At 43.8% G+C, this 26,628-nt stretch overlaps 1 protein-coding gene across 2 annotated transcripts in view; it reads left to right on the top strand.

The window, feature by feature from the left end:
• Positions 1-26,628, top strand: part of DNAH8 (dynein axonemal heavy chain 8) — a 324,005-nt gene that overhangs the window by 256,022 nt on the left and 41,355 nt on the right. For both annotated transcript variants that reach the window (XM_088831445.1, XM_055406188.2), the window contains 3 exons: positions 7,278-7,394; positions 13,105-13,206; positions 19,308-19,468. In XM_088831445.1, the coding sequence (XP_088687571.1) occupies positions 7,278-7,394; positions 13,105-13,206; positions 19,308-19,468 (380 nt within the window). The remainder of the gene's footprint in view (positions 1-7,277; positions 7,395-13,104; positions 13,207-19,307; positions 19,469-26,628) is intronic.

The raw sequence follows: 26,628 nt of genomic DNA on the forward strand, positions 1-26,628 counted from the left end.
GACTCTGTTTATCAGATCTAATCCCTTGAATCTTTTCTCACTTCCACTGTGTAATCATAAGGGGTTTGATTTAGGTCATATCTGAATTGTCTAGTGGTTTCCCCTACTTTCTTAAATTTAAGTCTGAATTTTGCAATAAGAAGTTCATAATCTGAGCCATAGTCAGCTCCTGGGCTTGTTTTTGCTGACTATATAGAGCCTCTCATCTTTGGCTGCAAAGAATATAATCCATCTGATTTTGGCATTGACCATCTGGTGATGTCCCTGTGTAGGTCGTCTCTTGTGTTATTGGAAGAGGGTGTTTGCTATGACCAGTGCGTTCTCTTATGCACGCCGGAAACTCTTGGAGGGCACAAACAAAACTTGTGCACACCAGGACCCAGGGAAAGAAGCAGTGACCCCCACAAGAGACTGAACCAGACCTGCCTCTGAGTGTTTAAGGGTCTCCTGTGGAGGTGTGGGTCAGTAGTGGCCTGCTGTGGGGACAGGTGCACTGGCAGCTCAGTCCTGGGACGTGCAGCATGTAACATAAGTCCTCTTGGAGGAGGTCACCATTAGCCCCACCATAAAGTCACCAGGTGGGTGATCCACCAACTGGAACCTTGAGACCTCCATGAACAGTGTGAAAAGGCAAAAAGATATGACACTGAAAGATGAGCTTCTTGGGTCAGTAGGTGTCCAGTTTGTTACTGGGAAAAAACCGAGAAGCAGCTCCAGAAAGAATGAGGACGCTGAGACAAAGCAGAGATGATGCCCAGTTGTGGGCGTGTCTGGTGGTGAAAGTAAAGTCCAGGGATATAAAGAAAGTATTGCAGAGGAACGTGGAATGGTAGGTCCATGAATCAAAGTAAATCGGTTAGGATAGAGCTAGTCTGATAGAAAAATCCAGAATTCTTTAGGGGCCTGTGGTCCTGCGTCAGCAGCATTCATGTCACCTGGAGACTTCTAAGAGATGAATCTCAGGACCCACCCCGCATCTGCTGAATCAGAATCTGTGTTGTAATAAGATGCCCAAGTGATTTGCGTGCACGTTAGGGTTTAAGACACAACTGTTATCGGAAAGACTGTTCTGAAAAGATTTTGGCTTATATTTTTCTATTGTTGAATATAAAACCCAAATACCTGATTTGTTCATCGGTGAATTGATTCATCCAAATTTTCCTGGATATCCCTTGCTTTATACAACATGATGTATATACTTTTGTCCTTTAGGGACTGAATAAAAGAAGAGGGAATTGGTTCATGTCACATAATCTGAAGCTTCTGGACTAGGGAAATTGATGCCAAAACTCACCCTCTGTTCTCCGGTGCTGACAAGACAGTGCTGACGTGGAGACAGAGTTTTGGGAGAGGTAGAAGAGAATAGCTTTATTGTTTTATCAGGCAGAGGGGGCCACAGTGGACTAATGTTATTGAAACTGCGTGTACCACCCTGGAGGGGGTGGTGAGGAGTCTTATAGTCAGCTCATGGACATTCTTCTGACTGGCCGGTGGTGAGGTAAGAAGGAGTCAGCATGTCAGTTGTTTGGTTCCAACTGGTCTGATGTCTATGTGCGTGGGGCAATATTCAGGTAACTTCTGTCTGATGGTGGTTCCAGTCCCTGTAAAACAACTCAAAGGACGTGGCTCAGAATATTGTCTGTAGTCCTTGAGGAAGAACCAAAGGTCCTTAACATTTTTTTTTTTAATGACTAAGCTATTATTATTTCTTCCTTTTGTATTTTCTCACCTCTCTGATTAAATTTTTGACTAAAGTTTTTCTACAGATGAAAGGCAGGTGAAGGACATGGTGGCGGGGGCGTCTATTCTGGGAAGAGTCTGCTCACTTCCAAGTGGTTCATGTTGGAGTCCATCACACATAAGAATCCAGGACCTAGTGGTAAAACAGCCAACCCCCACCTGCCCTCCAGTGTGTTTCTCTTACCGAACCATGGTTTGGCCTCATACACCCCAGCTCAAGGGCATCATGTGTTATGTGGATCCTACTCTTGTTGCAGAGGATGAAATGAGAACCCCTCCTCTCCTGTAAGGAGGGGAAGTAGATTTGACTGGTCAAGGACAACTTTATTGGGTAGAAGAGTGGCGGAGGGTGTCTTGAAGTGGGAGCAGGCTTACCCAGGGGGAGGGGGTGACCTGGGTGCCGCCATGGAAACTTGCATAGATGCACCAACCAATTCTGCACCAAGTTCTGCTCACTCCCTACTCCCCCAGCATCCCTCCCTCCTCCTCCAGGAACTTGGCTCCGAGGTTACTGCTGCCGAGTCAGCTCTCACTGCAGCCAGCTGATGTCTCTGCGTCGTCCAGCCAGTCCTCCTGCCCTCCCCATGGGAGCCTTTCATCCCAGTGCCCTGGTGCACGCCTCCACTTACTTGGCCACTACTTCTTGAGAACAATCCTGCATCCTCTGAAAGACGACTCGCAAGGGAAACGTCCCTCTGGTGTCAATATTCTCTCACGACCGTTTCCCAGAAGCTCCAATGTAGCACTATCCTGGGCTTCAGAGCAAGCCCACACTCACCCTTCAGCATTTTAGTTTTAGATATATCCTCCTCTAAAGTCTGGGTCTTCTGAAACTCAACAATTCCATCTGTAATCTCCTGCCAACACTTCCTGCAGAAAGTCAGGAAAACGTTGGCTGTTTTGTTCCCAACGATGATCCATGTACTGCCCCTGTGACACACCACATTGGACCCTGAGCATCTTAAGCAGTGGTCCAGCAAATTGAACCTGTGAACACATTAAGCATCTCTCTTGAGCATCTTATCTTAATGACTGGATCCTCAACCACTGCCTAGATCCAGAATCCCCTGGAGGAGGCATTGTGGTGAAGTTCTCAGACCTTTGTAAAACTTCCCAAATGATTCTAGTATTCAGTGAGAATGGAGAATAACTGCCAAAGAGCCACTGCCCTTGGGGGAGGTGTCGTTAGTCATTTTTATGTCCTTTTCATGGTTTGGATATTTCTCTTTATCACTTTGACTTGCCACATTGAAGCCCATGTTTGGGACTTATGGGTGATACACAACTTTGTGAGGTTTATTACAAGAGTCTTTGATTAGCAGCTCTAACTGCCTGCAGGGGCAGTTGCAAACTTGGAAATTTTACCATGGCTCTTAAAATATTTGTTAATATTTAATAAAAATGGCCATATCTGTGGGGCTCAGGGAGTACCACTGGTAACAGTTCCTCATTCAGGAGTGTTTACTTTTCTGACTTTTTTTAGGTTTAAGCCTTGACAAATACTCAATTAAAATTTAATAGTCTGAATACCAGTTCTTGCTTTGGAGAGGTGTGATAATAAAGTTCTTAGTGCAAATCTCTTGAAAATAATTATAGTAACATGATACAGAATTTTTTTTTAAATATCTTTTACACGTTCCTGTATAGTTTTTCCCAGGGATTCTGGACTATTTCTGTTAATTATTTTAACCTATTGATGTTTCTCTTATATTGTCCAGTATGGATTTTATTTTTCATTTTATGTTAGCTCCAGTTATTAAATAAATAGGATGCAATGTTCTAAAGAGAGCCTTGCTTTGAAGATGAGCCTAAAATGATTCTGCACTGTACTGTGGGAGAGAGGATCGTTAGGCTGAGGTAGATACTAACATAAAACTGGAAATGGCTTTGACATCGTTAAAATGATGATTCCATTGAACAGCTTCTCTTCGGTGTTCTACGGAGGATTCCACATTTTCCATATTGCATTGGTAGCTGTGTTTTATATATCCTTTGGAACAGAAAGAAGGAACTGTATTGGTTAAATTCAGTAGGGAGCAGATTAGTCTTCCTAAAATCATGACTCTCCAACTTAATAATGGATTAACAACTCCTTTCTGCTCAGTCAGGTTTTAGCTCTTTTTCCTGATGTTCAAATCTGTCTGTGTTCCATCCACCCCTGAATCATCACGTGGGGCTGTGGTTCCAGATATACTCAGCAGAGGTTGTCCGCTACTGCAGTGGCACAGTTCTGCAGCCTCCTTCTGGACAGATCATGAGCTCTGTACTCCTGTCTTTGCTCCTGACCTTGACCAAGCTCAGGATTCTTTTCTCGCTTCTGTGCAAAGACCATCTGCAGTTTCGTTCTTCCCAGGAGCCCTTGATTGAATGTCTTCTTCAAACTTAACGTCTGTGAAATTTTGACAGTTAATTATACCTACTACCGTGTTGTCCTTCCCTTGTTTCTAAGTCTTATTTTCTTAGCTAGATTAAAACTTCTTGCAAATGCACTGATTCTAATATTTTTCTATGATATCACCTAGGACTCATAATTTCAAAAACACTAATTGGATTGGAGAGATTCAATATTCCAAATATTCCAAATTCTAGCAAAGTCCTCTGCTTCTGAGCTTCCAAATGAGTGCTTAGGTCCCAGTGGTTTGAGTCTATCCTGATATAAATCCAAGATGCTACTTCAGTTCAGTTCAGTCACTCAGTCGTGTCCGACTCTTTGCGACCCCATGAATCACAGCACGCCAGGCCTCACTGTCCATCACCAACTCCCGGAGTTCACTCAAACTCGTGTCCATCGAGTCGGTGATGCCATCCAGCCATCTCATTCTCTGTCATCCCCATCTCCTCCCACCCCCAATCCCTTCCAGCATCAGACTCTTTTCCAGTGAGTCAACTCGTCGCATGAGGTGTCCAAAATATTGGAGTTTCAGCTTTAGCATCAGTCCTTCCAGTGAACACCCAGGATTTATCTCCTTTAGAATGGACTGGTTGGATCTCCTCGCAGTCCAAGGGACTCTCAAGAGTCTTCTCCAGCACCACAGTTCAAAAGCATCAATTCTTTGGTGATCAGCTTTCATCACAGTCCAACTCTCACATCCATACATGACCACAGGAAAAACCATAGCCTTGACTAGACGGACCTTTGTTGGCAAAGTAATGTCTCTGCTTTTTAATATACTATCTAGGTTGGTCATAACTTTCCTTCCAAGGAGTAAGCGTCTTTTAATTTCATGGCTGCAGTCAGCATCTGCAGTGGTTTTGGAGCCCAAAAAAATAAAGGTGTTGTTTTTTCTTAATTGTCACTTATAGGAATCAATAAGTACCCAAAAAATAGCATGAAAGTGAAATGACCTCGTTTGTGAAAGAAAAGATACCGAAATTTTGTCCTTTTTTTCCAAGAGGAATTAAACCATCTGTGATTTTAGTGAGCCAACCTAAGAAGTGAATGTTCACGAATAAAAATTGATAGTAATGTAAAATGAAGCAAATCTCAGTATTAGGACAGTTTTCAAAGATCACATTTTAAGGAACAACTGAACTACAGTCACTCAGTGCACGTAAATGGGAATGTTTCTGTAGAGCCAATTTAAGCAGCTTTAGTAATTGGAAAGGAAGAATTATTCTTCATTCAGTCTCCTGTCTAATTGACCAGTAGATTTTAAAAATTAAGTCAAAATGGGTAAAACTATTTTAGAGATGATTCTTTCTTTTAATGGGAAAACATTTGCATTTTAATTATAAGTGTATTTTTGCATTTTTCACTTTGAAGTCTTCAAGATGGAAGTAATTCTAAAGACTCAAGGGTTAGTCGAATGCATTTTTGTGTTAATGTCCTATAGATCCTCCAAGCCACCCTTGCTCCTGGAGCAACCTGAACGAGGCTCTCACCTCATTGAGCTCTGATTAGGACAAACTCTGAATACCAATTCCGAACTCTTAAGTTCAGATTCCTGGGAGAGGGGATGTTGTTGGTCTTGGGTTGGTTGTCCACCTTTGATCTAATTAGCTAGAGTGGAAATGGGAGTCCCTCCATACAAATGCCTGATACTTGACAACCCAACCTAAAGAAGAACAGTTCTAGAAATAATGGTAGTAGTTTACATTTCTAAGGGTTGTTTGCCCTCAGTCTGATCTCCCAGGGCCAGGACATCTGGACCCAAATTAATTTTGATTTAGGATATGCTTAAAAGCATATCCTGTGCTGTGTGTGTTCAGTTGTGTCCAGCTCCCTGTGTTCAGGGAGTCTTTGTGACTCCCATGGACTGTAGCCCGCCAGGCTCCTCTGTCCATGGAATTTTCCAGGCAAGAATACTGGAGCAGTTTGCCATTTCATTCTCCAGGGGATCTTGCTGCCCCAGGGATCAAACCTGCATCTCTTGTGTCTCCTGCCTTGGCAGGTGGTTTCTTTACCAAAAGTCAGTAATTAAAGCTTCTTACTTTCTCAAGTTCTTCTCTGACTTGTCCGTGAATTTGCTCAAATTAAAATTCATTTAGATTCCTTTAAATGGTAGTGTTATCCGTGGTCTAAAGCACGGAACAGCTGCAGAAAGAAGTATTGGAATGGTTTGTGAAAACTGTGTGTGTGTCTGTGTGTGTCTGTGTCTGTGTGCTGGGTTAGGGAAAGCAATAAAGAGAAAGAAAAGCTAGTACACGTTTAGAGACAGAGAAGTGGAATTGTATCTTCCCACAGATGTATCAGGATTCTGCTCTCCACATGAGTGACACTTGGACCAAAGGTCAGGAGCTAACCTGAATAAATCATTGAACTTTTCTTAGACTGATTGTGTGCTGAGGCAGGGAAAGTTGATGGTATGGTAACATTTGAGTTAATACATGTGGTTTGCTAGGTGATCAGGGTCTGGAAATATCAGTTCTGACACTCACATACCTTTAAAATGGTCTCAGACTATCAAAGCAATTGAGTCATTTGGCTTGAGCCCTGTTTGATTATTTATGAGTAATTTGATGATTTGAAATGATTAACCACTGTTTCACAGGAGAGAACAAACAAGGGCAATATGTTTTAAGGCAGTTATGTCATGTTTTACAATAGAAAATGTTTCGTTTTCAAAATCTGAAACTGCAAGATTACAAAGTGATACTAGTAGGGAGTCTGAACACCCTTGTGAGCTTAGGTTATTCAACTTGAAAAGCAAAAATTCAAACCCTTACATTTAACATTTGAAACTTTCAAGAGTCCAATTTAGAATAAGTGAATTCCTTCAAGAGCTGTTTGTTGAGCACCTGTTGCACTTTTTTGAGCTGACAATGGAGACCTAGACCTTTTAAGCCCCGGACTCCAATTTAGCAAATAGCCAGAGATTTGCTTTTTCTGTCAACCATCTAGAGTCAAGGAAAAGTATTTCTAATGCTTGCTGTATCCCAAACCATACACTGGTTTGGGATATATTCTTTTATGATGTCAACTTACTTCAGTATCATGCCTTAATTTTACTGTAGTTTGTTTTAATAATAAAAAGGAATCCGCTGCAATACAAGTTAAAAATCTCACTCAATACTTACTTTTCTTTGGTGTTTTTAAGGAGCGACGCAAATTTGGTCCCTTAGGATGGAATATTCCTTATGAATTCAATTCTGCCGACTTTTCAGCCAGTGTTCAGTTTATTCAGAATCACCTTGATGAATGTGACATTAAGAAAGTGAGTGAAATTATTTCGTTTGTTTTGTTTTGTTTTCATTGCTGTCTTTAAATCAAAGTTCTAGAGACATTTGCAGTCTGGGATATGCAGTGACCCTGCTAACATTCCCCCCAGTTCTTCCAAAAGGGATCAGTCATTCCAGTCAATTGTTTACTGGTCCAGCCATTTCCAGTCACACCTTTACTGCCCATCGGAGTGCACTGGGGCTCTCCATTTCACACTGTGTCCCCCACTCTCACCCCACCTCTGTCCCTCCCAAGCACATGCACAGCACAGTCAGAGCTGTGATGGATGAGCTCATTGTTTTCAGAAACAGCACAGCCTTCTTCATGTCACATCCCGGTGCCTCAGTGTACTTCCAGAGGAAGTGTACCTTGAAACCAGACTTTCCTTCCCTCATCTCACTCATACGACTTCAGAATCCTCAGAAGTGAGAATGTTACCTCCCAGCCCATGTGAAATTTCCTTTGCACCGTAAGTCACATCTTCACAGATACTATGCAGATAAATAGCAACAATGATCACTGGTCATGTAGCGCTTCACAGTTTTCAAGGTGCTCATGTGTGCAGGCTCTCATTTTTATTTTCACAACTGGGTGAGGCAGATACAGAAGACATTACCACCATCCCTGTTTTACTGATGAGGTACTAGGCTAAGGGCTCCCCTCGTGGCTCAGATGGTAAAGAATCCACCTGCAATGCAGGAGACCTGGGTTTGATCCCTGGATCGGGAAGATCCCCCGGAGAAGGGAATGACCACCCACTCCAGTATTCTTGCCTAGAGAATCCCATGGACAGAGGAGCTTGGTGGGCTACAGTCCATGGGGTTTCAAAGGGTTGGACAGGCCTGAATGACTAACGCTAGGCTAAAGAGAATAATGGACTTCCTCAGGGTCACTGAACTAAGAATACAAACTCAGTTGTTCTTTCATATGGGTGTTCCAAGGAGGTCGAAATCTGGTTTTTATTCTGTGATTTTGAGCAAGTTTATGAGTCTCTCAGAACTTGTTTGTTCATCTATAAAATGGTCATGGTTTCCAAGAGGAATAAACAAGTTCGTGCTTGTGTGTGAAAGCACAGTGTATGGTGTGTAGTCAGGGGTCTGTTTGTGTGTGAAAGCGCAGTGTATGGTGTGTAGTCAGGGGTCTGTTTGTGTGTGAAAGCACAGTGTATGGTGTGTAGTCAGGGCTCTGTGTGTGAAAGCACAGTGTATGGTGTGTAGTCAGGGGTCTGTTTGTGTGTGAAAGCACAGTGTATGGTGTGTAGTCAGGGCTCTGTGTGTGAAAGCACAGTGTATGGTGTGTAGTCAGGGGTCTGTTTGTGTGTGAAAGCGCAGTGTATGGTGTGTAGTCAGGGGTCTGTTTGTGTGTGAAAGCACAGTGTATGGTGTGTAGTCAGGGGTCTGTTTGTGTGTGAAAGCGCAGTGTATGGTGTGTAGTCAGGGGTCTGTTTGTGTGTGAAAGCGCAGTGTATGGTGTGTAGTCAGGGGTCTGTTTGTGTGTGAAAGCGCAGTGTATGGTGTGTAGTCAGGGCTCTGTGTGTGAAAGCACAGTGTATGGTGTGTAGTCAGGGCTCTGTGTGTGAAAGCACAGTGTATGGTGTGTAGTCAGGGGTCTGTTTGTGTGTGAAAGCACAGTGTATGGTGTGTAGTCAGGGGTCTGTTTGTGTGTGAAAGCGCAGTGTATGGTGTGTAGTCAGGGCTCTAGGTGTGAAAGCGCAGTGTATGGTGTGTAGTCAGGGCTCTGTGTGTGAAAGCGCAGTGTATGGTGTGTATTCAGGGGTCTGTTTGTGTGTGAAAGCGCAGTGTATGGTGTGTAGTCAGGGCTCTGTGTGTGAAAGCACAGTGTATGGTGTGTAGTCAGGGGTCTGTTTGTGTGTGAAAGCGCAGTGTATGGTATGTAGTCAGGGCTCTGTGTGTGAAAGCGCAGTGTATGGTGTGTAGTCAGGGCTCTGTGTGTGAAAGCACAGTGTATGGTGTGTAGTCAGGGGTCTGTTTGTGTGTGAAAGCGCAATGTATGGTGTGTAGTCAGGGCTCTGTGTGTGAAAGCGCAGTGTATGGTGTGTAGTCAGGGCTCTGTGTGTGAAAGCACAGTGTATGGTGTGTAGTCAGGGGTCTGTTTGTGTGTGAAAGCACAGTGTATGGTGTGTAGTCAGGGGTCTGTGTGTGAAAGCACAGTGTATGGTGTGTAGTCAGGGCTCTGTGTGTGAAAGCACAGTGTATGGTGTGTAGTCAGGGGTCTGTTTGTGTGTGAAAGCGCAATGTATGGTGTGTAGTCAGGGGTCTGTTTGTGTGTGAAAGCACAGTGTATGGTGTGTAGTCAGGGGTCTGTTTGTGTGTGAAAGCGCAGTGTATGGTGTGTAGTCAGGGGTCTGTTTGTGTGTGAAAGCGCAGTGTATGGTGTGTAGTCAGGGGTCTGTTTGTGTGTGAAAGCGCAGTGTATGGTGTGTAGTCAGGGCTTTGTGTGTGAAAGCACAGTGTATGGTGTGTAGTCAGGGCTCTGTTTGTGTGTGAAAGCACAGTGTATGGTGTGTAGTCAGGGGTCTGTGTGTGAAAGCACAGTGTATGGTGTGTAGTCAGGGCTCTGTGTGTGAAAGCGCAGTGTATGGTGTGTAGTCAGGGCTCTGTGTGTGAAAGCACAGTGTATGGTGTGTAGTCAGGGGTCTGTTTGTGTGTGAAAGCACAGTGTATGGTGTGTAGTCAGGGCTCTAGGTGTGAAAGCGCAGTGTATGGTGTGTAGTCAGGGCTCTGTGTGTGAAAGCACAGTGTATGGTGTGTAGTCAGGGGTCTGTTTGTGTGTGAAAGCGCAGTGTATGGTGTGTAGTCAGGGCTCTAGGTGTGAAAGCGCAGTGTATGGTGTGTAGTCAGGGCTCTGTGTGTGAAAGCGCAGTGTATGGTGTGTATTCAGGGGTCTGTTTGTGTGTGAAAGCGCAGTGTATGGTGTGTAGTCAGGGCTCTGTGTGTGAAAGCACAGTGTATGGTGTGTAGTCAGGGGTCTGTTTGTGTGTGAAAGCGCAGTGTATGGTGTGTAGTCAGGGCTCTGTGTGTGAAAGCGCAGTGTATGGTGTGTAGTCAGGGCTCTGTGTGTGAAAGCACAGTGTATGGTGTGTAGTCAGGGGTCTGTTTGTGTGTGAAAGCGCAATGTATGGTGTGTAGTCAGGGCTCTGTGTGTGAAAGCGCAGTGTATGGTGTGTAGTCAGGGCTCTGTGTGTGAAAGCACAGTGTATGGTGTGTAGTCAGGGGTCTGTTTGTGTGTGAAAGCACAGTGTATGGTGTGTAGTCAGGGGTCTGTGTGTGAAAGCACAGTGTATGGTGTGTAGTCAGGGCTCTGTGTGTGAAAGCACAGTGTATGGTGTGTAGTCAGGGGTCTGTTTGTGTGTGAAAGCGCAATGTATGGTGTGTAGTCAGGGGTCTGTTTGTGTGTGAAAGCGCAGTGTATGGTGTGTAGTCAGGGGTCTGTTTGTGTGTGAAAGCGCAGTGTATGGTGTGTAGTCAGGGGTCTGTTTGTGTGTGAAAGCGCAGTGTATGGTGTGTAGTCAGGGGTCTGTTTGTGTGTGAAAGCGCAGTGTATGGTGTGTAGTCAGGGCTTTGTGTGTGAAAGCACAGTGTATGGTGTGTAGTCAGGGCTCTGTTTGTGTGTGAAAGCACAGTGTATGGTGTGTAGTCAGGGCTCTGTTTGTGTGTGAAAGCACAGTGTATGGTGTGTAGTCAGGGCTCTGTGTGTGAAAGCGCAGTGTATGGTGTGTAGTCAGGGCTCTGTGTGTGAAAGCACAGTGTATGGTGTGTAGTCAGGGGTCTGTTTGTGTGTGAAAGCGCAGTGTATGGTGTGTAGTCAGGGCTCTAGGTGTGAAAGCGCAGTGTATGGTGTGTAGTCAGGGCTCTGTGTGTGAAAGCACAGTGTATGGTGTGTAGTCAGGGGTCTGTTTGTGTGTGAAAGCGCAGTGTATGGTGTGTAGTCAGGGCTCTGTGTGTGAAAGCACAGTGTATGGTGTGTAGTCAGGGGTCTGTTTGTGTGTGAAAGCGCAATGTATGGTGTGTAGTCAGGGCTCTGTGTGTGAAAGCGCAGTGTATGGTGTGTAGTCAGGGCTCTGTGTGTGAAAGCACAGTGTATGGTGTGTAGTCAAGGGTCTGTTTGTGTGTGAAAGCGCAGTGTATGGTGTGTAGTCAGGGCTCTGTGTGTGAAAGCACAGTGTATGGTGTGTAGTCAGGGGTCTGTTTGTGTGTGAAAGCGCAGTGTATGGTGTGTAGTCAGGGCTCTGTGTGTGAAAGCGCAGTGTAGGGTGTGTAGTCAGGGCTCTGTGTGTGAAAGCGCAGTGTAGGGTGTGTAGTCAGGGCTCTGTTTGTGTGTGAAAGCGCAGTGTATGGTGTGTAGTCAGGGGTCTGTTTGTGTGTGAAAGCGCAGTGTATGGTGTGTAGTCAGGGCTCTGTGTGTGAAAGCACAGTGTATGGTGTGTAGTCAGGGCTCTGTGTGTGAAAGCACAGTGTATGGTGTGTAGTCAGGGCTCTGTGTGTGAAAGCGCAGTGTATGGTGTGTAGTCAGGGCTCTGTGTGTGAAAGCGCAGTGTATGGTGTGTAGTCAGGGCTCTGTGTGTGAAAGCGCAGTGTATGGTGTGTAGTCAAGGGTCTGTTTGTGTGTGAAAGCGCAGTGTATGGTGTGTAGTCAGGGCTCTGTGTGTGAAAGCACAGTGTATGGTGTGTAGTCAGGGCTCTGTGTGTGAAAGCGCAGTGTATGGTGTGTAGTCAGGGCTCAGTAAATACAAGTTGCCTGTCGTCTCCCCCTCCCTTCCTTCTCACAGTAGGTACCTTCTCACAAAGATAATCATAGATTCTATAGTACCAGTCTGATGAGGGTGAGCCATGATGAATTGTTTTCTGGCTAGGGGAGAAATCTAGAATCAAACCATCATTTTTCCTAGAAATTACAAAGGGATATTAAATTTTAGTATGACATTTTGATGAAAAAATTATATGGGTTCGTATCTGTGATTGTTTATCATTTTTGTATGTACAAATGACAGTTATCTTGAAAAAGTTGCTTTGAAAGGCAATGTAGCTGAAAAATAAAATTTTAACCAAGAGAAAGTAAATAAAAATCAAGCATCCTTACTTCTCCTACCCCAAATGTATTGAAACTTTTTTAAAATAAAGAACTGTTAATATCTGAAATGTGTTGCTAGTATCAGATGGCTATGGAGATTAATAAATGTTTTGATGTAGTCATAGCTCACACTGAGTCAGAAAAAGATTGCATTGTAGAAAAACCTTGTTAATAATTTTCTAGATGTTCTCATACAGATTCAGAAAATATATTACTAAGAAAGCATATTCAAGCGTTGATTACTTGATTTTTCTCCTTTCCTCATTAAACGTGCCTTTTTTATGCTCTAACAGCTTGGCATTACTATAATGAACATTACAGGTAATTACATCCACGGACTGAAAAATAGTCTTCTTTTCCCCTCTACTTTAAGTAATCAATGAGCAGTATATTCACTGATGTTTAGTATTGTAAGTTTTCCTTTGGTGAACAAACCATAGCAATTCCAGTCGTGTAAGAGCAAAAGGGTTATTAATATAAGATAATGAGTAATTTTAAATGCAGTCTAGCTAGTGCTTCCTTTTTCAGAGCTTTCTTTTAGAGAAAGAGTCGAAATGTTTAGAATTATTTGTTTGGGTTGACAGCGAATAACTCTTTTCTATTTTTTGATAAAGGGTGTATCGTGGAACACTGTCCGGTACATGATTGGAGAGGTGCAGTACGGGGGCAGAGTCACCGACGACTTTGATAAACGTCTACTCAACTGCTTTGCCAGAGTAAGTCAGCTTAGACAGAAGTACCAGAGACACACATCTCAGTGCGTCTTCCTATTAAATAAGAATATTTTTGGTTTGTAATTAGTCAGCCAAACTGAAAGGGAAAAGACACAGAGCAGAGCCGCTGAAAAGAATCGGCCAACCAAACCAAAACCAAACCAACTAGCAGCCTACTTGTGGTCCAGAACAGAACAAAGGTCAACTCTCAATGATCTATAATCTTCTTCTTTATAGATTAGCTGCTCATGTCCACCTCCCCTCCTATAAAAATATTGGACATAATACCTCTGCCTTTTCCTCTGATTTCAAGGCTTCAGAGCAAGTTCAAGCCCCAAGATAAGTGACTGGAGAATGAGCCAAAATTTGAGTTTTCTCATCTCTTTCCATTAGGACAAACAACTGAAAATTGATGAAGTGGTGTGTTTTTTTTTTCCTCAGTGCCCAGTAAAATCTGCATAGGTCATGTGAGTAAACATTTTCTAGAAAATATTATCTCTTAGAAATTCTGGCTTTCAAACCAAGGATGAATGGTATAAGTACATCTGCTGCTGCTGCTGCTAAGTCACTTCAGTCGTGTCCGACTCATAGATGGCAGCCCTGTAGACGGCAGCCCCCAGGCTCCTCTGTCCCTGGGATTCTTCAGGCAAGAATCTACCAGGCTCAAATTGTTCTTAAAACTTTTTCATGTTAAAGACGCATATACATTACCTCAATGGGAAAAAAAAATCAGATATAGGAGTATTTTATGGTTATTTGGGTTCTTTGTATTAGGATCTAAATTGGCAATTCTTAGATTTTTTTCCCACTTTAACACAATTGAGACCTCAACAACAAAGCATAAGCTCGGGGTATTTTGGTAAACTGGAGGTTGACCAGAAATCTGAATTGTTTTTCAACCTTTACTAAGGTTTTTCTTAAAACTGTATTTGGAGAAAGGTGGATGACAATAAGTGCTGGTAAGGATATGCAGAAGCAGATCTCCAGGGAAGTAATTGAGCAAAACTTAACCAAAATTAAGTATTATGGGTAGATACATCCCAGAACACTTCTAGGAAAAAAAAAAACCCCACATATGAATATGCATAAAAATGTCGTGGCAAGACTGTACACGGAGCTGCAGGCAACCATTATCGGTTGGGTTCTCCAGAAGTGGACTCTTAGATGGATTCTGCCTGTGGTCCTCCCTTCCCCGAAGGGCATGATCTTAGTTGAGGCAGCTCCCTCCCAGGGCAGTTCCTGGGAGGGACAGTGTTGTGAGCCCTCAACAGCCAGTACTCCAAACAGCTGGGGGAGCCAGTGCCTGGGTCCTGGAGAAGGATTTGGTGGCACATCACAGCATCCACTGTGGAGATGAACAAGCCTAAGAGAATAGATAAGAAGCCTGAGAGAACAGATAAGCAGCAGTGGGTGAGCACATGTATTACCATCGCTCACCCCTCAGGGGTACACTGGTGGCCCTGAGTCATATCAAAGGGGTCTGATGTGGCTAATCTCTGAACCAGAATCCCACTCCTGAGTGTATGTCGCAGAGTAATTCTCAGACAGGTTTGTGGACATGTACAAAGACATTATCCGTAGTATTGTTTGGGGGAGTGGAAAGTTGAAAGCAACCTGGGAGTCTGTCAGGCTGAGGAGTTAGAGGAGTTAATTGAGGAGTTAGAGGAGGAATAGAGGAGTGAGATGTTGTGTGCCTGTCATGGAATACAATGCAGCACTTGGAAGAAATGGTCCATATGACATCATGCATAAATCTTAGGAACATAGCATTGAGTGCAGAGCTTTCAAAAATAAAATGAGACCTATAGAGTGGTAGCTGTATAATTTCTCAAGGATAAATACATACTTTCAAGGACATATATCAAGTATATTTAAGTAGAAGCCCCCAAAGAGGAGACTTCAGTTCAGTTCAGTCGCTCAGTCGTGTCCGACTCTTTGCGACCCCATGAACCACAGCACGCCAGGCCTCCCTGTCCATCACCAACTCCCGGAGTTCACTCAAACTCATGTCCATCGAGTCGGTGATGCCATCCAGCCATCTCATTCTCTGCTGTCCCCGTCTCCTCCCACCCCCAATCCCTCCCAGCATCAGACTCTTTTCCAGTGAGTCAACTTGTCGCATGAGGTAGTCAAAGTATTGGAGTTTCAGCTTTAGCATCAGTCCCTAGGAGTGAATATAAGGGCTAAATGGGAAAAACTGAAATGAAAAAGGTCTAGAGACCTGAGAATAACAAAATACAGGAATATGATGAACTCACCTCTGTATCTGAGATTTAAAAGAGGAAAATAAAAAGATGTCTTAGTACGCATATTTGTTAGAATAATTGTACAAGTACCTAAATTGGAGTTTTGGCACTGGAGACTGTGAAAAGTGGATAGATTCTGGACATATTGTACAGATACTACCAGCAGAATGCTGATGGGAAGGAAAGGGCGGGGTCAAGGATCACTCCTAGTTTTGACCTAAGTAACTGGATGGAGAATGGGATTATTTACAGAGAAGAGAAAGAATTTCTAGGGAAAAAAATTTCGCTGGGGGTGAAAATTTCCTAATTTTTGCTTTTATATGCATATGTCATCTGTTTTCATCATGTAACCTATGAGATGCCTACTGGACATCCAAGTGGAGATGTCTAAGACTGGAAGTTCCATAAGGGCAGGGACTTTACCTGTTTGCATCACTGTACCTGGAATGGATTTCTCACATAGTAGGCACTCAATAAATATTTGTTGAATAAGAGAAGGGATGAAGATCTACAGGCAGTTGGATTTACAGGCTGGAGCTCAGGAGAGAGCTCAGGGCTGGAGAAAAGGATTTGGAATTTGTCATATGTAGATGGCATTTAAAGTCAGGAGATCAGATGAGATCATCATCTAAGAAGAAAGTGTAGAAAAAAGGATGAAAAAAGAAAAGAAACTGAGGACAAATTCCTGAGTACTTTAATATACGTTAATGTATCAAGAAAGAAGAAATGTCAACTGAGAGAGGTCATGGAAGATAAGGAAAAGGAATTGACCTTTACTGACCTTTAATACTGATTATTTAGTCTTTGCCTGATATAAAAAAAATTTACTTACTTTAAAAAATACATGGGTTTATGCATGCTAAGTTGTTTCAATCATGTCCAACTCTTTGCAGCCCCATGAACGGTAGCCCACCAGGCTCCTCTGTCCATGGGATTCTCAGCAAGAATACTGGAGTGGGTTGCCATGCCTTCCTCCAGGGGATCTTCCTGACCCAGGGATCAAACCTGTGTCTCTTAAGTCTCCTGCATTGGCAGGCTGGTTCTTTACTGCTGGTGCCACCTGGGAGACTCCTAAAAATTTATATAAGACAGCTCAATATAGAAAAATATCAACATTCAGTTTAATGTCTTCAAACAGAATGTGGGTGACAAGGGAGGCAAAGGCTTGTCATCTGCTGCCACTTTACCTGGTCCGTGTTCCCTGAGTGAAAATTGCTTCAGTTGAAAACCAAAGCCTTCAAATTGGATCCTCTGTCACTGTGACTTGCAATTTGGAGCTTATCTTTGGATCCTTGTCTGTTCTCTCTGTTCTTAGCATCTTATAGCCTGTCTCCCTTAAAACCAGTAATTGTAGAACTTTGCTCTTTGCCCTTGAAGAATGATTGCTTATTTTTATAGGCTACCTTTCAGAGTCTCCTGAAGTAATTCCATGTAGATTTCATATTCTGCATTTTGATTATACCAAAAATGTCCTCCAGATTTGGTGAAACTCAACTGTTTTTGTGTTTTTAGATCTAGCTATCTGTGGATTTACACTTTATGCTTTTGAACTTTATTAAAGAAGTGGAAAAACAAGAAGAAAGTTCATTTTGCTTTTTTATGCATATGTCACCTGGCAGCTCAGAACTCAGTGTGGTCATTTGCTGTCTGTGTGCTGAAGACCCCATGGCCTTTGCCACCCTTGTCATCTGCATCACTAAAAACCTCATCTTTCTAAATAATGACCATAATCATAACACTGTTTTCTTTGATGACTTTCAACTGCTCCCCATTTTTTCAGTAATGCACCGGTCCTCTCCTTGACATCCACAGTCATCCATAATATGACCTTACTTCACTTTTTCTGTCTGATCTCTTCCCTCTATGTTTTATTTGTCTTAGGGTAAATACACTGGTTTCATCATGTACCCAACCTGCCTTACATCTTTGCTTCAGTTATTCTATACCTTTGCGTGTATGGTCTCCCCAGTCACAAGTTCGTTTGCTAAAATCCTATCCTTCGAGGTATATCTCCAAAATCACCTCCTAGATGAAGCTTTGCCTGACATCCATCTGGCTCTTCTTTCTTCCTGGCTCGCCTCCTTAGTACTTTGCCTATTTTTATTTCCTCTGTTTCTTACCTTACTGCACTTTGTATTGTGGTGATTATGTAACTGGCTTCTCTCTCTACTGGGTCACGAGCTCCTTGAAGGAAAGGACTGCGTGTCTCGTCTTTGCAACCTGTTCCTGTTCTAAACTCAACGCCTTGTGGACAGGAGTTGAATAGAATAGAACTGTGATGAATAAAAATGGGAGAACCAGGGAACAGGGTGTTTCAGAGCAATCACTGGACCTAAAAAGATCTGGAAGAGGCAGGATATGGAGGGAAGATAATAGAGAAAGTGTGACCAATCGAAGGAAAACACAATCCCCATTTCTTTCCACATGGAGTCCTCTGAGTGATTCGGACGTCCTGCCTGCATCCCTGCTCTTCCCATCATCTCATTATTTCCCTCCCTTCTGTGAAAATCACTCCTTTAGACACAGAAGTAATTGCCTCAAAGCAGGCTCATAGGCATTCAACATTTTTTTCCCTCCACTTCAGAATAAGTCTGTCCACACCAAGTATTTATTTGTTCTCTCGCTGTTACCTTATAGATAATCAGTTCATACAGAATGAGAGAGAAAGGGATGTCTTAAGGCAAACAATAAGATGGTTGGATATATTTGCTTCTTGTGTCCAGGGACATAACTTAATTAACAGAGGGTGCTCTCCAGCTCAGGGTGGGAGGGGAGATATTTGTAAGAAGTTTTCCTGGCTGTATGGAGTGTTCAGTGCCACCGCGGGCCACGCTGAGCACAAGCGTAAGCCTCCAGGCACGAGCCCTGTTATTGGGGAGAAGGGAGGCAGTGAAAATGCCCAGATGTGCTCTCGTGTGTATGTGTGTGTGTGTGCATGTCTGTGTCTGTGTATGTGGTTATTGCTTCTGCAATCCATTCCCTTGCCTTTTTAAAGTGAACTCAAGGTTTGTCAGATTGATCCAGTAGAGGGTGGGCTTGCAAGGCTGGCTCTTTCCTCTTCACCCTTAGAAATGATCTTCTTTGGTGTTAAACAGAGACCAGCTTTGATTGTTCTTATATAGTGGCCTTTCTCTTTCCTTCAGTTCAGTTCAGTCGCTCAGTCGTGTCCGACTCTCCGCGACCCCATGAATCACAGCACGCCAGGCCTCCCTGTCCATCACCAACTCCCGGAGTACACTCAAACTCATGTCCACAGAGTCGGTGATGCCATCCAGCCATCTCATTCTCCGTCGTCCCCTTCTCCTCCCGCCCCCAACCTTTCCCAGCATCAGAGTCTTTTCCAGTGAGTCAACTCGTCGCATGAGGTGGCCAAAGTATTGCAGTTTCAGCTTTAGCATCAGTCCCTCCAATGAACATCCAGGATTGATCTCCTTTAGAATGGACTGGTTGGATCTCCTTGCAGTCCTTAATCTATGTCTAACTATGCTTCCCAGGTGGCTTGGTGGTAAAGAATCCAGCTGCATTGCAGTGCAAGAACCACAGAAGTGGGTTTGATCCCTGGGTCGGGGAGACTCCCTGGAGGAGGAAATGGCAACCCTTTCCAGTATTCTTGCTGGGATAATCCCATGGTGGGCTACAGTTCGTTGGGGTCACAAAGAATTGGACATGGCTGAAGCAAATGAGCATGCACGCATATGTCTAACTATACTATCAGTGGTTTTGTTAAGGAACTTTCAAACCCAATATAAAAAATGCTTAAAATGGGAATAAGCTGACCCTATCTCCTTGACAGTGGCAGTTTGGGGTTTTCATTTAGATATTCATCAACTTATTTCTCCTGTTTTCTCTCCAATATAGGTCTGGTTCAGTGAGAAGATGTTTGAACCGTCGTTCTGTTTTTATACAGGGTATAAAATCCCTTTGTGCAAAACCTTGGATCAGTATTTCGAATACATCCAGTCATTGCCATCCCTAGATAACCCCGAAGTCTTTGGTCTTCACCCAAATGCCGATATCACGTAAGTTCCCAGCGTTTTTTAATTTGAAAGGATATAACCCAGCCTGGCCAGAGAAGGCAATGGCAAGCCACTCCAGTACTATTGCCTAGAAAATCCCATGGATGGAGGAGCCTGGTAGGCTGCAGTCCATGGGGTTGCTAAGGGTCGGACACGACTGAGTGACTTCACTTTCACTTTTCACTTTCACACATTGGAGAAGGAAATGGCAGCTCACTCCAGTGTTCTTGCCTGGAGAATCCCAGGGACGGAGGAGCCTGGTGGGCTTCCGTCTGTGGGGTCACACACAGTCGGACACGACTGAAGCGACTTAGCAGCAGCAGCAGCAACCCAACCTGGCAAAGTCTGTGCACTTCATTTGCTCTCTTAATCTCTCTCCTTTCCCTTCTTTTTATTTTACTGTGAAAAACAGTAGTGTCACTTCCTGTCTCCCAATTACAATTTTGTCCTATCCTGGCCTGCATGCCCATCGCTAAATCCTGCTGCTCTGGAGTTTATGACAGTGTTAAAGCTCTAATTTATGCACTGATTATTTCTCCTCTGTTGTGTCATAAAACCAGTTGGTGTTCTTGGTCTTGATGCCACTGATCTGGTAGGATGGTAGCCTCCTAGTTCTTTGCCTTTTATCTCAAAAAATCCATTACAAATAATGGTCATAAACAGAATGTAAAAGGTTCAGGAGGGCAGAGAGAAGAGGAGGAGGACACGTGTTTCTCCGGATCCTCTCAGAGACGGTCCCTCTCCCTCTGCTCTCTCACCTGCATCCTTGTGTAAGTAGCTGCCTTGGAGGGCAGGGTGCTGCGAGCGCAGGTGCAGAGATGCAGAGCCCAGGAAGAAGGGCTCCACGTGACGCCCCTGCCCCGGTCACTGTGCTAAGAGGTGGTGAGGGAAGAGATAAGACATGCATCCAGTCCCAGGCCCCTTCTCAGGCCAGTCCTTTGAATGCGATCTCACCCCCTACCTGAACTCAAGACCACCCAGCTCCACAGAGAGGACTCGAAGAAGCCCCAGCTGCGAGCTTCCCTGGATGTTCATGCCTGGGGCTCACTGACCAAAGGCCAAGAGTTTATGTCCAGCAGAGTGGCTCGTTTCAGGAAATGGAAGAAACCAAGCCTCCTGCTGCAGATTCTAAGCTGTGACAGCTGGGAGGAGTAAGTTGTGCCTCGCTCCTGGTCACTCACCTGCAGCAGCCGGTCCAGCAGCTCTGTGATGGGGCGCGGACATTCCCACCTCCTGGTTCTCTGTCCTGGCCCAGCATCCCTGCTCCCTCTGTATCTTCTCTGCACCCCAGGCATGCTCCCTGCCGCAGCACGAGGCTTGGCCTCCTGGCCTCTTTGTCACTCACATTCGTTCTCACCCCTCCACATCCTCTAAGCTCTACCGTACTCTTTTCATCTTCAAAGTCATGGGCGTGACCCCCAAAGACCCACAAATGGCCATCACTCGTTTCAGACCCCATGACAGAACAGTGATGGCGCTTTGGTGGCAGCTCTAGGCGTTATTTTAAGAGACTGTTGTAAGTTAGCAGGAGACAGGAAAGAAGTGAAGAAATAAAAGGGAGTCCTCAGAAATCCAGCTGTGAATTAATATCATCTGAAAGAGACCATACAGGGAAGGAGTTGTTTTTAATTAATTAGTTAATTTTTTGGCCCGTGCGGGATGCGAGATCATAGTTCCCTGACCAGGGATCGAACCTGTGCCTGCTGCAGTGGATTCATGGAGTCTTAACCAGTGGACCACTGGGAAGTCGTGGGAAGAAGTTTTAATTTAGCTAAGACTTTAGGAACGTGTTTCAAACCACTCCTCTGCCCAGAACCCTCCTGAGGCTCCTGTCTTCGCTCCAAGTCAAGGGCAAGAGCTGACCATGACCTACAAGTGACCTGCAAAGCCCAGTGATGCCATCTGACCCAGACCTATCAGCTGGTCTCCTTTTGCCCTCAATTGCTTAGCTCCAGCTTCTGCTAGCTTCCTGTTACTTGGACAGGCCAGATGGCTCCCACCACAGGTCCTTCCTACCATAGAATACACCTCCTGGAACATCCTTCCCCCAGGTATCACTGGGGCTCACTTTTTCACCTCTTCTGGTCTTAATATCACCTACTCAAAGATGCCTTCCCTGGCTGCCTTATTTAAAAATTGCAAACCATTCCCCAACTCCCATCCCAAACTCCATCCTCCTTGCCTGCTTTTATCCTGTTGATTGTATCACCAACTCTTTATTCACTTACTTATTTGCTTGTCGTCTATCAACCTGGCTTCCTTTCCTCCCTTTGAAATCTTTATTAACATAAGCTCCATTATGTCTGAAATGTCTGCCTGTTTTTACTACTGTAGCTCCGAGGCTAAATAGTGTCACATTTGTTGAATGTGTCAGCAGTAGCAAATTCTCCTAGGCCGTAGAGAGTCTAATTAATAGAGATGGTCCACAGAAAGATCTCATGAGTTCAAGGGAATGGGCAGAAAAATGGCCAGTAAGTTTTAATGTGCTTGTAAATTAGCCATTGAAATGGTTCACTTATGAGGGCTCTAAACTCTGATTCCAGCCTTGGCAAGAGCCCCAGGAGCCATATTGGCTGGTACCTAGAGAGTCTGATCCTGTCGGGTACCACAAGATCCTACCAAGGAACATATGAAACCAGGTTGACAGTGTCTTACCCTGGCTTACAGGGATGGCATTCCTGTGACTGGATTGCTGTAGGCAGTTTTGGTCACCAGCTCTCAAGAGAGATAAACCAGAGCTAGAGAAGTCCAGAGAAGAGCAACCAAACTAATCCAGATGGGAGGCAATGATAAAGACAAACTCTTGTTTTTTTTCCTTGACTTTCTCTCTTGAACTATTATAAACCCTCATAAATGTTGCCAGTACAATGAACACCCATATACCCTTTACCTAGATTCACCAACTGTTAACATTTTGTTCTATTAGCTTTTCTTTTGTTCTGTATTTATCAGTTTGTTTATTCATCTCCAGCTATATCCATACATAACCACATCTATTTGTGTGTGTGCCCTTATAGACCCTCTGAGTGGGCAGAGATAGGAGATACGTGTTTTTCTAAAACATCACGAGCTCATGGGCAACTCCAGTACCAACACACCTCAGGGCTCTTCCTTGTCCTCGCTCATTTCACACAGTGATCTCCTTTCTCCCACGGGGAGAACTCAGGTTCTCAGCACTTCAGTTTGTTTACTCATTTGCTCCAAATTACACTGTTATGGAAAGTGGGGTCCAGCTGATCGCTGCTCAAAAGCCAATAAAGAGGAAAGTTGGTGGAAAGGAAACTTTGCTTTACTTTGGATGCTGGCAACGGGTGGGGAGGGCGGACGCCTGTCTGAAGGCTGGCTCCCTTCCACTGACAGTCGGGGGCAGAAGCTTTTATAGACAGAAGCAGAGGGCTACATGTAGAAACAGCACAGTCAATTCTGACAGTCACCTTAAAATTTCTCATCGGTGGTCTGACCAGCGTCATCCTGATTGTTTTAAGTACAGTTAATCCTTAGTTCCAGGGTCAGTTTGTTCCCGTTTCCTTGAGGCTAATTCCCAGAATTGTGGCAGTTTTTGTCATAGCGACAAGCCTAGTCATCATGTAGTTAAGTTCTTCCACCTGGTGGGAGTTTCAGTCTCTGTAAGACAGTTCATAGGATATGGCTTACAACATTACTGTAGCCCTTGAGGAGGTACTAGAAGTCCTTGACCGTGCTTAATGACTGAACTGTTACTATTTAGTCTTTTTGGACTATTTTCCTTTGTTTCTGCATTTTCTCTCTTCTCTGATTAAACTTATTATTTAGTTGAAGTTTTTCCACAGACAAAAGGCAGGCTGAGAACGTGGGGGAAAGGACTATAGGATCCTATTCCATTTCACCACCAATGCCATATGACCAACAACAGATGTACCAACTGGAGGTCAAGATTTGTTTGCAGTTCTTTTTGTCCCCTAGAATATATCCCACTGAGAGTGTACAGAGCGCTATGTTCAGAAGTTATTCAGATTGTTTTTTCTGTGAGTTTATGCTATCAGTTGATGTATAGGTGCATTCACTTGTTTCCATTTATATTACATTTTAGGGTTTTTAAAAATTTTTTGTTGATTGTTTTAAATACATGAAACATGAATATGGCTCAAAAGTCACAGCTATATAATGTGGTTGGGTCTCAGCCCTCCCAACCCATTCCCCCTTCTGTCACAGGCAACCAAATGTATTAGCTTCTGGTTTATCTCCTCTGTATTTCTTTTTGCTCACACATAAGTATCATATATATTCTTATTATCCTTTCTCTCTGATACAAAATTGCATTATGTATATAATTATATACATAACTATATATATACATATTTGTTTATATATATTGCCATATATATTTGTGTGTGTCTCACATTTTTCACTTGACAAAGATCCTGTAATCATCTACGTGTTCATAGGTATCTTCCTCATTAAAGGCACATCTCAGAGATATCATTTCAGACTGCCACAATAAAACAAGCCACATGATATTTTTAGTTTCCTGGTGCATATAAATGTTATGTTCACACTAACTTAACTATAGCCAATTAAGTGTACAGTAGAATTATGTCTAAAAAACAAATGTACCCATCTTAATTTAAAATAGTTTTTTTGCTTTAAAATGCTGACCTTTATCTGAGTCTTCAGCGGGTCATAGTAGTAACATCAAAGGTCACTGATCACAGATCACTGTAACAAATACAATAAAATAATAATAAAAGTTAGACATACTGTGAGAATTACAAAAACGTGACTCAGAGATATGAAATGAGCAAATGCTGTTGGAGAAAACGGTGCCAACAGACTTCACAAACCTTCCATTTGTAAAAATTACAGTCTCTTTGAAGTGCAAAACACCAAAGCTCAGAGAAACAGATATGCCTGGATCATATGTATTATAGTTCATTCATCCATCTTCCTATGGATGGGCCTGTTGGTTGTTTCCAATATTTTGCTGTCTCCTGAAGTTCCTCAGTTAATAATCTCAGGCTTATGGTTTTCTCACATTGTTAGAGATGTATTTTTCAGGGTAGGAAAAATTCTGTGAGTGGGATCAAGGATTAACGAATATTTCCAGTTTGCCTTACAGGGGACTATGCTGTTTTATACTCTCACCACCAATATGACGCATACAGCGTCACACAGCCAACAGTATGATTCAGTCAGCAGAGTGCTGGTGAAGCTTATTTTTCACCAATATGACAAGTGACAAATGGCTTCTCAGCATAGCTTTATCTCCTCTTATTTTAAGTGAAACTGAGCACATTTTCCCTATATTTAAGGGCAGTTTGAACTAAGAGGCCATCTTGGAGACCCTGTGAATAAACCCAGGTGTGTAATGCTACCAGCAGAGATTAGGGATGATGACAGATGGAGAGGGTAGAGTGAAGCTGAGAACCAGCCCCACAAGGAGACCGATTTAGTGAATACAGAGCAGTGACTGAGAGTCTTCTGTGGTTTCCATCTATTTGTTGCTGCTGCCTGCTGGACAGAGAGGACACGGCGAGCTTCCTCTGTCATGTGGCAAGTCTCTCTTCTCAGCCCTCTGCAGAGGCTCATCTGCCATTGCTGGCAGATTCTGTCAGTGCTCTAGATTCTGTCTTTTCCCAAGACTGAGCATCGGGATCTTGCAGCCTCTCCTCACACTGAGTGAGCACAAAGTGCTGTGACTCTGCCTCGCTTGGACTGTTTCTGCTAGAAACAGCCAGCTGGTGTGTAAGACTTGTGATCCTCCTCTTATCTCTCTTCATTCTTAACTTCCCCTTTAGTCTGTCCAAGGGTCTTCCCTAGGGTCCCCCTCTTTCCAGGGACCTTGGCCCGTTTCTATCTCCTGCTCAGTTCAGAAGCTACACCTTTGGTCATTTTCTCACCCTCTGAATGAGCTTTGTTCTAGATTTGATGTTTCTTCCCTCTGGTCTCTGAAATATGTGGTGACTGTATGCCTGGCCTCCCCCTTCCTGGCAGTTGAGCCCACCTTCTTGGAGGGCTGTGCTCCAGCGCCTCACTGTTTCCCCACCAGTAGGCAGTAAGCAATGACAGTCAGAAGGTCAAAAGCTGCTCAGTCGTGTCGACTCTGCGATCCCATGGACTGTAGCCTGCCAGGCTCCTCTGTCCATGGGATTTCCCAGGCAAGAATACTGAAGTAGAGAGCCATTTCCTTCTCTGGGGGGTTTCTTCCTGACCCAGGGATCGAACCTGGGTCTCCTGCATTGAAGGCAGATTCTTTACCATCTGAGCCCACCAGGGAAACCCATAAACTTCCCAGCTAAAACCTACCCCTGGTCTCCTCCCAACTACACCCTTCCCACACCAAATAGAAGTGACTCTCCACGTTCTACGTTGGGTGAAAATGGTAAAGGATTCCCTGTTATTCCTGGTCTGGGAGCTGAGATGGTGGAGGAGTTGGGAACAGGATTGCATTGGGGTAGGGGGTTGGGGGGAATTACAGAGTCCTGTTTGGGTGTGTTGAGTTGGGAAAGATGATGGGATGTGTCTGAGGGGAAAGAGAGTGTATCATGTGGACTGGAGCCAGGTAAGAGGTTTGATCGCATTTGTACAGAGACAACAGTTGTAACTGGAGAGGTGGTGACCTCTCTAAGATGTGCTAACTGAATCTGTGGATGTCACCAGCTAGAGGAACCCTCACTAGTTTTTCTGACTGTCCACCCTATACAACACCACTCTTGCTTCCAGACAGGCCCAGCAGCTGTAATTGGGCCACTGTAGAGAACCTGTTGATGGGAATCTACTTTAAAGTTAGCATCCAGAAATTTGAGAGAAGAAGGAAATTTGGGGGAGAAGGGATCGTCTCCTCGATCCTGCTTAAGCATGCCCAATCCCTGAAGCAGAAGGGGGAAATCCAGCTGAATAAATGCTTTAAAATAAAATCTCTCCCAAGAGCTTAGATACCTTGGTAATGGGAACCATAAACAAAGCATAGTTTATTCCCATTTTATTATCTAGATTTATAAGATACCAAGTACTCTGTACATTCAACTACCTCAATGTCAAAAACAATTATTTTCACCCTGTAGTCATTAGCAGTTAAGCATATTTTTCTACCTTGTGAAATTTATCAAATGTCTTATTACAACTTTTATGTTCATTTCCATTCAGGATAAATTTAATTGTATTCCCTTTAGTTTTGGCTGACTTTT

This window comes from Moschus berezovskii, chromosome 23 (assembly GCF_049115385.1).
Source record: "Moschus berezovskii isolate FMDL1 chromosome 23, NW_MosBer_1.0, whole genome shotgun sequence".
Lineage (NCBI taxonomy): Eukaryota > Metazoa > Chordata > Mammalia > Artiodactyla > Moschidae > Moschus > Moschus berezovskii.